A 13,614-nucleotide genomic window follows, 5' to 3' on the forward strand; every position below is an offset into this window, starting at 1 on the left:
ACACACTGAAATGATGATGTGAAAGACTAGTGAGAGTGTTCAAGAGTCAATTTCTGTCTTCTGTGAAGTCATCTGAAGAGTGATATTGAGTCTTTGGGGATAAGAGATGAGACTGTGATGTTGCGCTAGCAGGAGGAGGGAACACAGCTCAGAAAGGCTGGCCTTGTTGATGTAATTTATTGCAACATTATTCAGGAAAAACTGCTAAAAAGCTCTCACTTGAAGCTGACTTTTTAAACTTTGCGTGACACGTTTCTTATCACGTACAGCTGGGAAGTTGAGTTTGATTTTTGTTCTGAATATGTAAAAGTTTGGTGGAGGATTACCGTCACAGCCTCGCAGTCTGCTAAAATTTTAAAACCTTTCTTTAGGACACATTTAATGTTTCTTCTCTTCCGTTTAGGTCTGTTAAGCCTCAGTTATGCTTTGTTCTGGCACTGCTAAATGGAACAAAAATGAGACTTATGTGGTGAGCTCAGGGGAGCCGAGCCCAAGAAAGGTTATCTTTGCTATATACTTTCCAGAGGCTTACAGCGTCATCTGCACAGGAAGCATTCATCTGAATGTCATGAATTACTGGATACGCATTCATCCACTGATTTGCAAAAAATGTAATCTAACCTGAATTGCTTTGAAATATAGCTAAAATAAGTGATGTTGTGTGTTAGCTAATGAGCTATGCTAGTGCTACCATTATCCATGCAAGCTATCTGATGGTTAAAACAAAATTCCAACCCGAATGAACATTTTTTTAAACACTGGCTATCTAACTGAGAAAGATTCTTCAGCTCTGACATGTTTGTGCATTTAGCTATTTGTGTTCCAGTAGTAAAATTAGAAAAGTGAGGATTTGTTATGCTTCCTAGCAAGGTGGAGTCATTCATCTACCACTAGCAATACAGCGCAGTACCAGTTTTCAGAATCAGAATCAGAATACTGTATTGATCCCTAGGGGAAATTATTTAAAAACAAATGCTTTATGCTTTTAAAAACACTTCTGCAACCCGTCGTGGGTAGAGACTGGTCAGGGCTCTTTATATGGCTTATTTAGCAGGTCACAGATCATAACAGATTACAGGTTTCGCAGTTTTGCTAACATTTGCATGCAATGCTGCCATCGTGGATTGTAAAGTCAGGACTCTCAAAAGTCAGGATTACCAACATGGACCTTGAAATGCACCCCCAAGCAGGACATTTTTTAAGAAACGCAAACATCTTCATCATAAGTTACTAAACACAATTGGTCACCAATTTAAAAACAATTTTTGCCTTTTAAGGGTGTACTTACGATGTGATTAATAATCGTTGATGATCTATAATCGAACAGATTTTTTTTATCACAGTTAATTTTGATTTTTGTTTCTTTAAAGAATAATATTACATGATGCTGGTTGCATGTGATCTGTCGCTACCCAACCCTGATTGTGAGTAAATACTGACTTGACGGTGACCTCATGTTGGCATCAATAAGTTGGCTGCTACACTTCACAAAATCATCACCTGTCTTGGTTTAAAGCCAATTACTGTAAAATACAGCTGCAATGTCCTGATAACAATATTGAATTGAAGCACAAGCGTGCATTTGCCTCAATCCTCCAAATCGTTTGATTTTATTCAGAGCAATATCTGACAAACATATTAAGAGGTTGTTTTATTGTACTGCAGGACTTTGCATGTGGGTGGAGTAGATTTCTTTTTGTAATTTTATCAAACTACTCTAAGGAAACAAAAAAGCGTTTTTCAAATACTCCATAGATTTAAAAAAAAGAAAAAAAAGAATTGCTGCTCAGTTTGGTTTATTCATCCTGCTTTATCAGTTTCTAAAACGTTGGTCCTTTGGTTCAATGATTTCAGCTAGACTCGTTATCATGCATGCCCTGCAACGGTTTGTGAGCTCACACTTTCCAATGTTGTAGATGTGAACGTGCTAAAATGACAAACTAAACAACTGTATAGTAATTAAAATGCTAGCATGGTGATGTTAGCATATAGCTTAGTGCGGGTTCAGATAGACAAATAGATACTGGAGCACTTCCCAGTTTAAAACATTAATGGCACAGCTGCCTTAACAGTGTTGGTACCTGTAGTTAAAAAAATATTTTTTATGTTGCTTTAATGCTTAATCCACCAGTGCAAAGTGCAAAAGTCACACATAACCAGATGTTATATGGAGAATATCTGGAGAACTTCCTGTTGGTGACTTCAAAGAGGAAAAAGCAGCAAAGCATTCAGAGACGCTGAAATAATTTATACGTGAGGACAGCAGTTTGTTGTCTTTGCAGGAAGTTCCTCAGTACATAGATAAACCTTGTTGTGTTTTCCTCTGTAATGATTTTGATTTTGTAATCATATATTAAAAAATAATTTCCCCCTTCCTCTATTCTGCTCTCTCCTCAGATCCAGACTTTGGAGACATGGGAATACCCCCACCTCTGCCCTGTAGGTACACTCCCTCTCTCTCCCGCTTTCTGCTTTCTTTCTCTCTCTATAGCCATTCTTCTTCTCTTGTCTCTCTAAAGTGTATTTATGCTGTTTTACTATCACTTATATACATACTGTGTGTTGGTGCATGTGTTATACCTCTTAATCATCGGTGTTTGTCTGCATGAACCACACATGTGTGCATGCATTTGTTTTGGGTGTGTTTATACATATGCGTGTGTTTCAGCCTGTCAGTATGACATGGTTGGCCCAGAAGGTATCGTCGAGTCTCATCAGATCACCAGAGACGGAAAGGCCGGTGCCACAGAGGCCGTCGACTGTAAATGGTACATCCGTGCCCCGCCGCGCTCCAAGGTCAGTGACGTAAACTACGCTCCCATCAAACTGTGAATTTGATTTGAAGCCAAATTTTGAAATGTCACATGAAATAAAATGGAAATGAAATTGTGTCCCCATTAGCTGAGCTGATGACAGCACAACATAGTTACATCAGAAAGACTAATGTTCAGCTGACAAATCCTGGATGTATTCCTTGTGAAATTTCCGGCTTCTGTTGAGATATTGAGGATATTTTTTCTTAATAATTATCTGTTTCCTTTCTATATTTCGCCACACAGGCAGTAAGATCAGGGGTTGCATCAGGAAGCTTTGATATTACATGTCAGTTTGTCTGCAGCTGTCAGCAGTATCCCGACGAGAGTGTTTGTGGCTGGGGGGAGGACTTGTTTCCCCGCTAGGGTCAGACAGATAGGCAGAAGGGTTTATTTGGGGTCAGGCCCATTTTTTTAATCAGTGAGCTGTTGCCAAGAGGAATAGAGGGAGGGAAGAAAAAAAGAGAGCGCTGCAGAAGGAGAGAGGACTGAACAAACAAAGAGAGGCAGGAAGCGTTACCATTGATAAAATAGTGTTGGGTTGCAGTTTGACCCTGAGGCCTGCAACAGCCTGCATTTGTTTTCCTCGCCTGTGTTTTGCATATACAAATACAGGACATGCATATACATGCACACCTTTGCTCCAACCCCTAATACACACTAGACATGCTTCCTTATCTACTAGAGGTACCTGTGCTGCATTAATGCATGGGATTAAGTGTTTCCTAAGGGCAGAGCAGCAGTGCAGGAAAAGGCTATATTTTACAAATGCTACCACCTCTCATATGATTCTATATGGTTTGATCCTGTACATCCATGACTGCAGTAAATCTGCTGCTCAAATAGTGTTGGCCCTCTTCTGAGTGCATTTGGGGGGTTTGATTTGATAGCATAAGGCCACAATTTTACTTTGACTTTCATGGTTAGAACAATTCTTTGAAGGGCAGGAAGGAATTATGGTGTCTGCATAGTTAAAATGTTAAAATATTTGATCTCCCTCGTAATACTAAAACTATAAATCGTGACATTAAATAAACCCATGTTTTATATTACAGTGTCTTTTGGATCTGCGCGTGTCTGGTTTGTACATATGTGAGAATGTATTTATAACTTTGGTCATGACAGGCTTCTTTAACTATGACTCACTTATGGCACAGACATGTGGTTCATTTATTTTTATCGTTCTTATTATCTTCATTATGCCACTGTAGAAAGTCAGATGACCAAAAGAACTGGTTGTATGTAAACACAAAATGTATATGTCTTCTTTGCAAGCTACATAGAAATCTGTTCAGTTTTAAAGACAAACAAAACCTAACCTGTAAACTTTGGGTTTGATGTTTACCTGGAATACAGTAATGTTAGTCTGTGAAGGTTCTCAGTCATCCAGGTCATCGTAGTCAAAGGAGCTTGCAAAGAAAAGCGTCTGGACTTCTTTAAGTTGCTTGAAGACGTTTCACCTCTCATCCGAGAAGCTTCTTCAGTTCTAAGGTCAAATGGTGGAGAGTCCCAGATATAAACCTAGTGGGAGTTTCCCCCCACGGAGGGACAAAAGGACCCCCTGATGATCCTCTAATCGCCTGAGCCAAGGTGTGAAACTGGGTGTGGGTCCCCATCAGCCAGAGTTTCGGGTGTGTTCATTGTGAAACCTGGCCCCACCTTATCATGCGAATTCCTGAGGTCAGATGGCCCAGGATGTGAGTGGGCGTTAAGGCGTCTGGGAAGGGATCTCAAAACTGGATTATAGATGGCAGAGAGTTGGTGTCGTAAACCCCCGCCTCTGTTCAAAGATGGTCACTCACAGTGGACATAGATGGCTTCTTTCACTCCTCTTTCAAACCATCTGTCCTCTCTGTCCAAAATGTGAACGTTGGCATCCTGGAAAGAGTGTCCTTTATCCTTAAGATGCAGATGGACTGCTGAGTCTTGTCCTGTGGAGGTGGCTCTTCTGTGTTGTGCCATGCGCTTGTGACGTGGCTGTTTGGTCTCTCCAATGTAGAGGTCTGGGCATTCCTCGCTGCACTGTACAGCATACACCACATTGTTAAGTCTGTGTTTTGGCGTTTTGTCTTTCGGGTGAACCAGTTTCTGTCTGAGCGTGTTGCTGGGTCTGAAATACACCGGGATGTCATGCTTGGAGAAAACTCTCCTGAGTTTCTCTGATACACCGGCTACATAGGGGATGACAATGTTGTTGCGTCTGTCCTTCTTATCCTCCCTCGCTGGTGTCTGGTCTTCTTTTCTGTGCCTCTTTGCTGACTTTAAGAACGCCCATTTAGGATAGCCGCACGTTTTGAGTGCTTCCTTTACATGTGTGTGTTCTTTCTTTTTTCCTTCAGGCTTAGAGGGAACATGTTCTGCCCGGTGGTGTAGGGTCCTAATTACTCCAAGTTTGTGTTCCAGAGGGTGATGGGAGTCAAAGAGGAGGTACTGGTCCGTGTGTGTGGGCTTCCGCTAAACTTTGATGTTGAGTTTGCCGTTCTCTTCAATGTGCACAGCGCAGTCCAGGAAAGGCAAACAGTTGTCCTTTGTGTCTTCCCTGGTGAACTTGATGTTTTTATCCACAGCGTTGATGTGCGCAGTGAAGGATTCCACTTCTTGGGTCTTGATTTTGACCCAGGTGTCGTCCACATATCTGTACCAGTGGCTGGGTACTCTTCCTTTGAAAGAGCCAAGAGCCTTCCTTTCCACTTCCTCCATGTAAAGGTTGGCTACAATAGGTGACACGGGGGAGCCCATGGCACAGCCATGTTTTTGTCTGTAGAAGCCTTCGTTGTACTTGAAATATGTAGTGGTGAGGCAGAGGTCTAACAGTGTGCAGATCTGATCGGGTGTGAAGTTGGTCCTGTCCTCCAAGGAGCTGTCTTCTTGTAGTCGTTTTCTGACAGTCTCCACGGCCTCCGTGGTGGGTATGCAAGTGAAGAGAGAGACTACATCAAAGGACACCATGGTTTCATCTGGATCCAGGGTAAGTTTCTGGACCTTGTCTGTAAAGTCAGTGGAGTTCTTGATGTGGTGTGGGGTGTTCCCCACGAGAGGAGCAAGGATGGTAGCAAGGTGTTTAGCAATGTTATAAGTGACTGAGTTTATGCTACTGACTATGGGTCTGAGTGGGACAGCTTCCTTGTGGATTTTAGGAAGTCCATAGATGCAGGGTATGGCATCACCTGGGTAAAGGCGGTGATATGTGAGGCGGTCAACAATTTTGTCCTTTTCAAAGTCTTGAAGGCAAGCTATAACTTTCTTTTTGTAGCTGCTTGTGGGGTCTCGCTTTAAGGCTTCGTAGGTATTGTTGTCACTGAGGAGAGTAGTGATCTTTGTATGGTAATCTGTAGTGTTTAGGACCACGGTGCATCTTCCCTTATCAGCTGGTAAAACAGTGATGTTGTGGTCTTTGCTCAGGGAAGCGACGGCCTTCTTTTCCTGTATTGTGAGGTTGGATGGAGGGACTTTGGCACTGGAGAGCGTGGCTGAGACTTTCATCCTGATTTGCTCTGCTTCTGTCTGTGATAATTTATTAATCCGTATGGCAGATTCTGTGGCTGTGATGAGGTCCACTATGGGCAACTGTTGTGGAGCAATGGCAAAATTGAGTCCTTTGGCTAATACTCTCTTTTCAGGTTCAGTGAGAATCCTGTCTGAAAAGTTCTTAACCCATTTCTCCTGACTGACATCAGGTGTGTTTTCTTCTCTGGGTTGTGTAGGTTCAGGATGAGGAGTGTGTGTTTTTGAAAGCAAGGTGTGAAATTTCCTGCGTTGTCTTTCTTTTCCTCTAGAGTGTTGGGCCCGCTGAGCCTTGTCCACAAACTTGTAAACCTCTTCTAAGATTGGAGAGGGTAGAAGGATTTCCAGTTCCTACAGGGTCTGGCTGATCTTGATCTGGAGGGCATCTATGGTGAAATGGACCTGTCTTATCCTTTCACTTAAAAGTTGATTTTGTGCTCTCTGTAGAATCAAGTCTGCTCTGTATCCCCTGACAGTGGATCCAAGGCGCAGGCTCTTAGGAACAACTCTGCTTTGTCTACATCTTAGGTTGAAACGGAGATGGTTCCTATAATCTGCTAGTTTCCTTGATTCCCTTTCATACTCCCGCACCAGTTGAAGGGTGTTCCTCCCAAAATGTACGGCAATATGTCTGTGAAGGTTCTCAGTCATCCAGGTCATCGTAGTCAAAGGAGCTTGCAAAGAAAAGCGTCTGGACTTCTTTAAGTTGCTTGAAGACGTTTCACCTCTCATCCGAGAAGCTTCTTCAGTTCTAAGGTCAAATGGTGGAGAGTCCCAGATATAAACCTAGTGGGAGTAACCCCCCACAGAGGGACAAAAGGACCCCCTGATGATCCTCTAATCGCCTGAGCCAAGGTGTGAAACTGGGTGTGGGTCCCCATCAGCCAGAGTTTCGGGTGTGTTCATTGTGAAACCTGGCCCCACCTTATCATGCGAATTCCTGAGGTCAGATGGCCCAGGATGTGAGTGGGCGTTAAGGCGTCTGGGAAGGGATCTCAAAACTGGATTATAGATGGCAGAGAGTTGGTGTCGTAAACCCCCGCCTCTGTTCAAAGATGGTCACTCACAGTGGACATAGATGGCTTCTTTCACTCCTCTTTCAAACCATCTGTCCTCTCTGTCCAAAATGTGAACGTTGGCATCCTCGAAAGAGTGTCCTTTATCCTTAAGATGCAGATGGACTGCTGAGTCTTGTCCTGTGGAGGTGGCTCTTCTGTGTTGTGCCATGCGCTTGTGAAGTGGCTGATTGGTCTCTCCAATGTAGAGATGTAGTCTCTCTCTCTTTGATGTAGTCTCTCTCTTCACTTGCATACCCACCACGGAGGCCGTGGAGACTGTCATAAAACGACTACAAGAAGACAGCTCCTTGGAGGACAGGACCAACTTCACACCCGATCAGATCCGCACACTGTTAGACCTCTGCCTCACCACTACATATTTCAAGTACAACGAAGGCTTTTACAGACAAAAACATGGCTGTGCCATGGGCTCCCCCGTGTCACCTATTGTAGCCAACCTTTACATGGAGGAAGTGGAAAGGAAGGCTCTTGGCTCTTTCAAAGGAAGAGTACCCAGCCACTGGTACAGATATGTGGACGACACCTGGGTCAAAATCAAGACCCAAGAAGTGGAATCCTTCACTGCACACATTAACTCTGTGGATAAAAACATCAAGTTCACCAGGGAAGACACAAAGGACAACTGTTTGCCTTTCCTGGACTGCACTGTGCACATTGAAGAGAATGGCAAACTCAACATCGAAGTTTAGCGGAAGCCCACACACACGGACCAGTACCTCCTCTTTGACTCCCATCACCCTCTGGAACACAAACTTGGAGTAATTAGGACCCTACACCACCGGGCAGAACATGTTCCCTCTAAGCCTGAAGGAAAAAAGAAAGAACACACACATGTAAAGGAAGCACTCAAAACGTGCGGCTATCCTAAATGGGCGTTCTTAAAGTCAGCAAAGAGGCACAGAAAAGAAGACCAGACACCAGCGAGGGAGGATAAGAAGGACAGACGCAACAACATTGTCATCCCCTATGTAGCCGGTGTATCAGAGAAACTCAGGAGAGTTTTCTCCAAGCATGACATCCCGGTGTATTTCAGACCCAGCAACACGCTCAGACAAAAACTGGTTCACCCGAAAGACAAAACGCCAAAACACAGACTTAACAATGTGGTGTATGCTGTACAGTGCAGCGAGGAATGCCCAGACCTCTACATTGGAGAGACCAAACAGCCACTTCACAAGCGCATGGCACAACACAGAAGAGCCACCTCCACAGGACAAGACTCAGCAGTCCATCTGCATCTTAAGGATAAAGGACACTCTTTCCAGGATGCCAACGTTCACATTTTGGACAGAGAGGACAGATGGTTTGAAAGAGGAGTGAAAGAAGCCATCTATGTCCACTGTGAGCGACCATCTTTGAACAGAGGCGGGTGTGTATGACACCAACTCTCTGCCATCTATAATCCAGTTTTGAGATCCCTTCCCAGACGCCTTAATGCCCACTCACATCCTGGGCCATCTGACCTCAGGAATTCGCATGATAAGGTGGGGCCAGGTTTCACAATGAACATACCCGAAACTCTGGCTGATTGGGACCCACGCCCAGTTTCACACCTTGGCTCAGGCGATTAGAGGATCATCAGGGGGTCCTTTTGTCCCTCCGTGGGGGGAAACTCCCATTAGGTTTATATCTGGGACTCTCCACCATTTGACCTTAGAACTGAAGAAGCTTCTCGGATGAGAGGTGAAACGTCTTCAAGCAACTTAAAGAAGTCCAGACGCTTTTCTTGGCAAGCTCCTTTGACAGTAATGTTAGGTGTGGCTGGTGATGCTCACCAAAAACCATACACATTTAAATTGTTATTTAAAAAGAGACATTTAAGGCATTTAAGGGACATAGTACATGTTTGATTTCTTTGGTCAATAATTTAAGATCCCAGTTGTAATGCACATTTGTAACCTACTGGATTCACATCTTGGCTTTCGATCTAAATTTACCCGGAGGCTCATTAGTTAGATGGAGCCACTCTCCTAGCTTGGGAGTCACGGCACCAAGTGCTCTGATTACCACTGCACTGCTGTTACCTTCACCCTCCACATCTTCTCGAGCTCTTCTCTGAGCCCTTGGTACTTCTCCAGCCTCTCGTGTTCCTTCTTCCTGATGTTGCTGTCATTCGGTATCGCTAGATCGATCACTACAGCCGTCTTCTTTCGCTTGTCTACCACCGCTATATCTGGTTGGTTAGCCAGCACCATTTTGTTCATCTGTGTCTCGAAGTCCCACAGGATCTTAGCTCGGTCATTCTCCACCACACTAAGGGGTGCCTTCGGGACTTCCAGGCCATACTCAGCACAGATGTTTCTGTATACTATGCTGGCCACTTGGTTATGGCGTTCCACGTATGCCCTGCCTGCTAGCATCAGGACCATCTTTAAACAGCTTGCACCTGGGGTCTTGCCTGGTGTGGTAGACCCCAGCCTCTATGGATCTTGTGCCTAGAGCTTACTCCTGTGCTGCCATGATTAGTGCCTCTGTGCTGCCTTTCAGTCCAGCTTTGTCCAGCCACTGGTAGGATTTCTTGATGTTAGCCACTTCCTCTATCTGCCGGTGGTACATACCGTGCAGGGGCCTGTTCTTCCATGACGCTTCCTCCTCTTCCTCCTCTTCCTCCTCTTTCTTAGGTTTCTGCTGCCATCGTCTCTCAGTTGGCAAGAGATGATATGCTATGATCATTATAATAAGATACTACAGCAGGATATGAAATAGTGACTTGCTCTGACTTAATGTTAATAGGAATCAATTTTTCCGAGTACGTGCATTGTTCAGTTATTCCAGGGGGTGAGGCAAGGTAGCTGTATTGTCAGCTTTACTGTGTCACTATTAGTTTCACTAATTCAGTGCTTATTAGTGATGCCATGCTATTATGGTTACTGTAGAGATCTTTTAAGATTTATAGAGTACACATTAGAGAAGCTATTAAGGCATAGTTTATATCAGATGGAAGCTGTGATTAGGTTCACAGTATTTTTTTCTACACAGGCTTTTCATACTGAACTGCAGGCTCTCTGTACTGTACACACACACACACACACACACACTGGCTTATGATATGACTGGCTGATAATGGTTCGACTGTTATTCATGGGCACAGTATTTGTTCTTATCTGGCATATTCCTCGGGTCGCATATTTCCTGCTAATGCTCTGGTTTCCCTTCAGAAATGACCTTCGGATTCAGCTGTTTTGAAAACTCAAGGCCACGGGAGTTATACAACTGCATCAATCAGGAGACTTACTCTTAGTCGTCACATGGAAGCTTACAATAAGTGTTAAATTGAAACAGCTATTAGCATGGAGTCTTGCCAGGGTTAAAGGTTATGCTTGATTTTTTTTTCTTTTTTTTAAAAAAATCAATTGATGCATTGCCAGTGAGCCATCAAAACAGACAAGTCAAGTTTGTGCGCATCACATGCATCCTCCGTTTGTGTGTGAATACGTTAGTTATGTGCATGAAAGAGTAACAAAGCAAGCAAGCCTGGCAGTATGATGTATTAGTTTGAATAAGTGTCACATTTCGTACTGCAGAAATGCCTCCGAGGCCAAGTCATGGGCCAGAGGCTGACAGTCATTGGCACTGATGGACAAGGCAGCAAATCACATTTTTAGTACAACTCTATCTTCTGTAAATCACAGTCCTGAAGCTCCCACCTGCACTGCAACTATTCGCACTCAGTTACACATAAAATATAAAAAACCTACAGTTTCTCTCTTTGGTTCCTCACTACCTCTGTCAAGTAGACGCATGCATGGTCACATGCTGCTGCAGAGAGGGGGACTACATTACTGTGTGTACGCATGCATGGAGGTCGCACAGTGTGTAAAGCAAGGTGTTCATCTCCCTATGCTTATACACTACTGCACTACACCCAGTGTGCCAGAAACAGCAGAGATAATGACATCCTATACCGGAGGCTCTAATTAGACTGCACCGGAGCACTCCAGAGAGAAGCCGGGAGAAGGAGGTAGGAGAGGAGGTGGAAGCATGAGAAAGGAGGGAATAAGGGAAAGCAATGCTTAATAATGCGTTTTACTGAAGATCTTAAATATATAGGGATGGAGTTTTGGGGGTGAGATGGCACATGGCAGATGGCAGAGAGAGGGATGGAGTAAACATACCTGCAAGTAAGCAGTAATGACCATGTGTTGTTGCCAGAAGTCACAGCAATGCACCAAATTTAATACCATCACATTACTTTACACCACCATTCATCCTCCACTTCAGAATAGATTACCCTTCACTAGGATTCACAGTGATATACATGTCTAATAAGAGTGATTTACAAAAACTTTGAACTGAAACTGCATTATATTTAAATTTATAAACTCTTCCTATCACCACTGCTCTGTTTTTTTAGGTTCTTTGGGCTATTTTGGACAGCCATCCAAATTCAGCGCAAACTTATTAGCTGTACTGAGGGATACATTCAGTTACCTCATCAGTTTCTCTGTTTTCCACAGAGCATCTCTGTCCCGTCTGTTTTACACAGTCTGGATTTTTCTTGCCCGCGCTGTCTGACACCTTCTACATCCTTTCATGATAATGGTCAAAATATGGACATTCATTCTGACTGTAATGAACAGCACGCGCTGTTACAGACACCCTTTAGCAACAGAGAGAGCATATTCTTCCCCGGTCAATGATGGATTCGGCGTCATTATTGGGCGCTGCAATCAATGAAGAAGCAGCCTATTTCCCTGCTGGAGCCAATCTCTCACCGTACAAATTGGTGATTGTATCTATCTTATCCGTTGCTGTCATTCTGTGTTGTGATGCCATCTGCACTCAGAATTTTTCTTCATCATCGGCCTGTTAGGGCTTAGGAGCCACAGAAAAACAACATCAGAAGCTTTTATTTGTGAATTTGTTAGTAAATGTTATATATTTGTCACATAATGAGGCCGTCCTGTTCACCTTCCAGTCAGTGCTCACAGTAACTACATCGGTCAGATAATGAGTTTGTGTATGCAACGCCTGATCAAAGACAATACTGAAAGGATTTTTTTTTTCACAGACATGCACATCCTTATGGCCTGCCATACAAAAGTACTCGAGTTAAGCATGTTAGAATGCTACAATATTAGAAACTCTCACCCTAGAAAGCCATCGGCCAGTCTGAGGGCCAATTTTTCAGCTTAACTGGTTAGTGTGCAGGTCACTGGTTAGTCTTTCATAAGGGTTATATATTTAAAATTAAAAGCTACATTTTCACACGATAACTGACAATTTTGAGATATCAGCAAAGGAACTGATTGATTAAAAGAAATTGAACCAAAAACAGGTGAAACGGAAAACCAGAATGCCTCCAGTATCAAAGGTTTTGAACCTTGCCACAGCTCCAAGACTCTGTACACAATTTTGTGACAGTGCATCCGTTCAGATATTCTAACGTGATCAATGTGGAGAAGCCCCCTTCTTCAACACCATCACTGTCATGCTTCCATCCAGAAACAGTCATGATGGTCAAGACTGGGAATTATGCTATTTAATGGCTGTAGTTTTATTGCTTTAATTAGCCATTAGCACCAATTGAAGTCTATGCCAAAATCCTAATTTGTTCATTATATCAACATTGTTTTGCATTAGCAATTAGTCTCCGCTTGCTGAAAAAGTACTTTTATCAGTTACAGATGGCTGAATTTAGTGCATTCTTTGTGCTGTAGGTGGAAAACTTCATGTCTAATTCTCCCACCATTCGCTGACGATGAAACGACGGGGCCAAGTGTCCTAATTAACATGCTCATTGGTGCTTTTACCAATTATTTGCCTCTTCAACTCTAGAACAGACAAAGAAAAAATTGGCAGAGAGTCCCTAACTGTAACCTTAACCTTCACTATAACCTTAAAATTTTTGCATTAAATCTGTCGTCTTTGGTAATCTGCCATATGGAAAGGAGCCATCATCCACGTATTATAAATTCTTTGTTCTTAGTCAAAGTCATTTCTGGCAGTTTTCCCTTAATCCAAAGTTTTCCTTGTTCTTAAAAACTTAGAACTTCTAAACTTAGAAACCTTTTTATATTGTACTACAATGTCAAGTGACATTCGTCTCAGATCACTAACTTAATCACAGCATTATCCCAAATGCTGAGAAACCAAATTTTAGGCACTTACTGCATCTATCTCCAGTCTAAAGCTTTCAGTCATATTTTATGCTCTGTACTGGAAATCATTGTAATATTGACAAGAACACAACAACACTCAGTGGCGTCAGCTTAAGT

At 43.1% G+C, this 13,614-nt stretch overlaps 1 protein-coding gene across 15 annotated transcripts in view; it reads left to right on the plus strand.

Annotated features, from left to right (window-relative positions):
• Positions 1-13,614, plus strand: part of neto1l (neuropilin (NRP) and tolloid (TLL)-like 1, like) — a 450,458-nt gene that overhangs the window by 418,977 nt on the left and 17,867 nt on the right. For all 15 annotated transcript variants that reach the window (XM_082546524.1, XM_082546514.1, XM_082546523.1 and 12 more), the window contains 2 exons: positions 2,398-2,439; positions 2,669-2,796. In XM_082546524.1, the coding sequence (XP_082402650.1) occupies positions 2,398-2,439; positions 2,669-2,796 (170 nt within the window). The remainder of the gene's footprint in view (positions 1-2,397; positions 2,440-2,668; positions 2,797-13,614) is intronic.

This window comes from Aulonocara stuartgranti (assembly GCF_965226115.1).
Source record: "Aulonocara stuartgranti genome assembly, chromosome: 9".
In the NCBI taxonomy this organism is placed as follows: Eukaryota; Metazoa; Chordata; class Actinopteri; order Cichliformes; family Cichlidae; genus Aulonocara; species Aulonocara stuartgranti.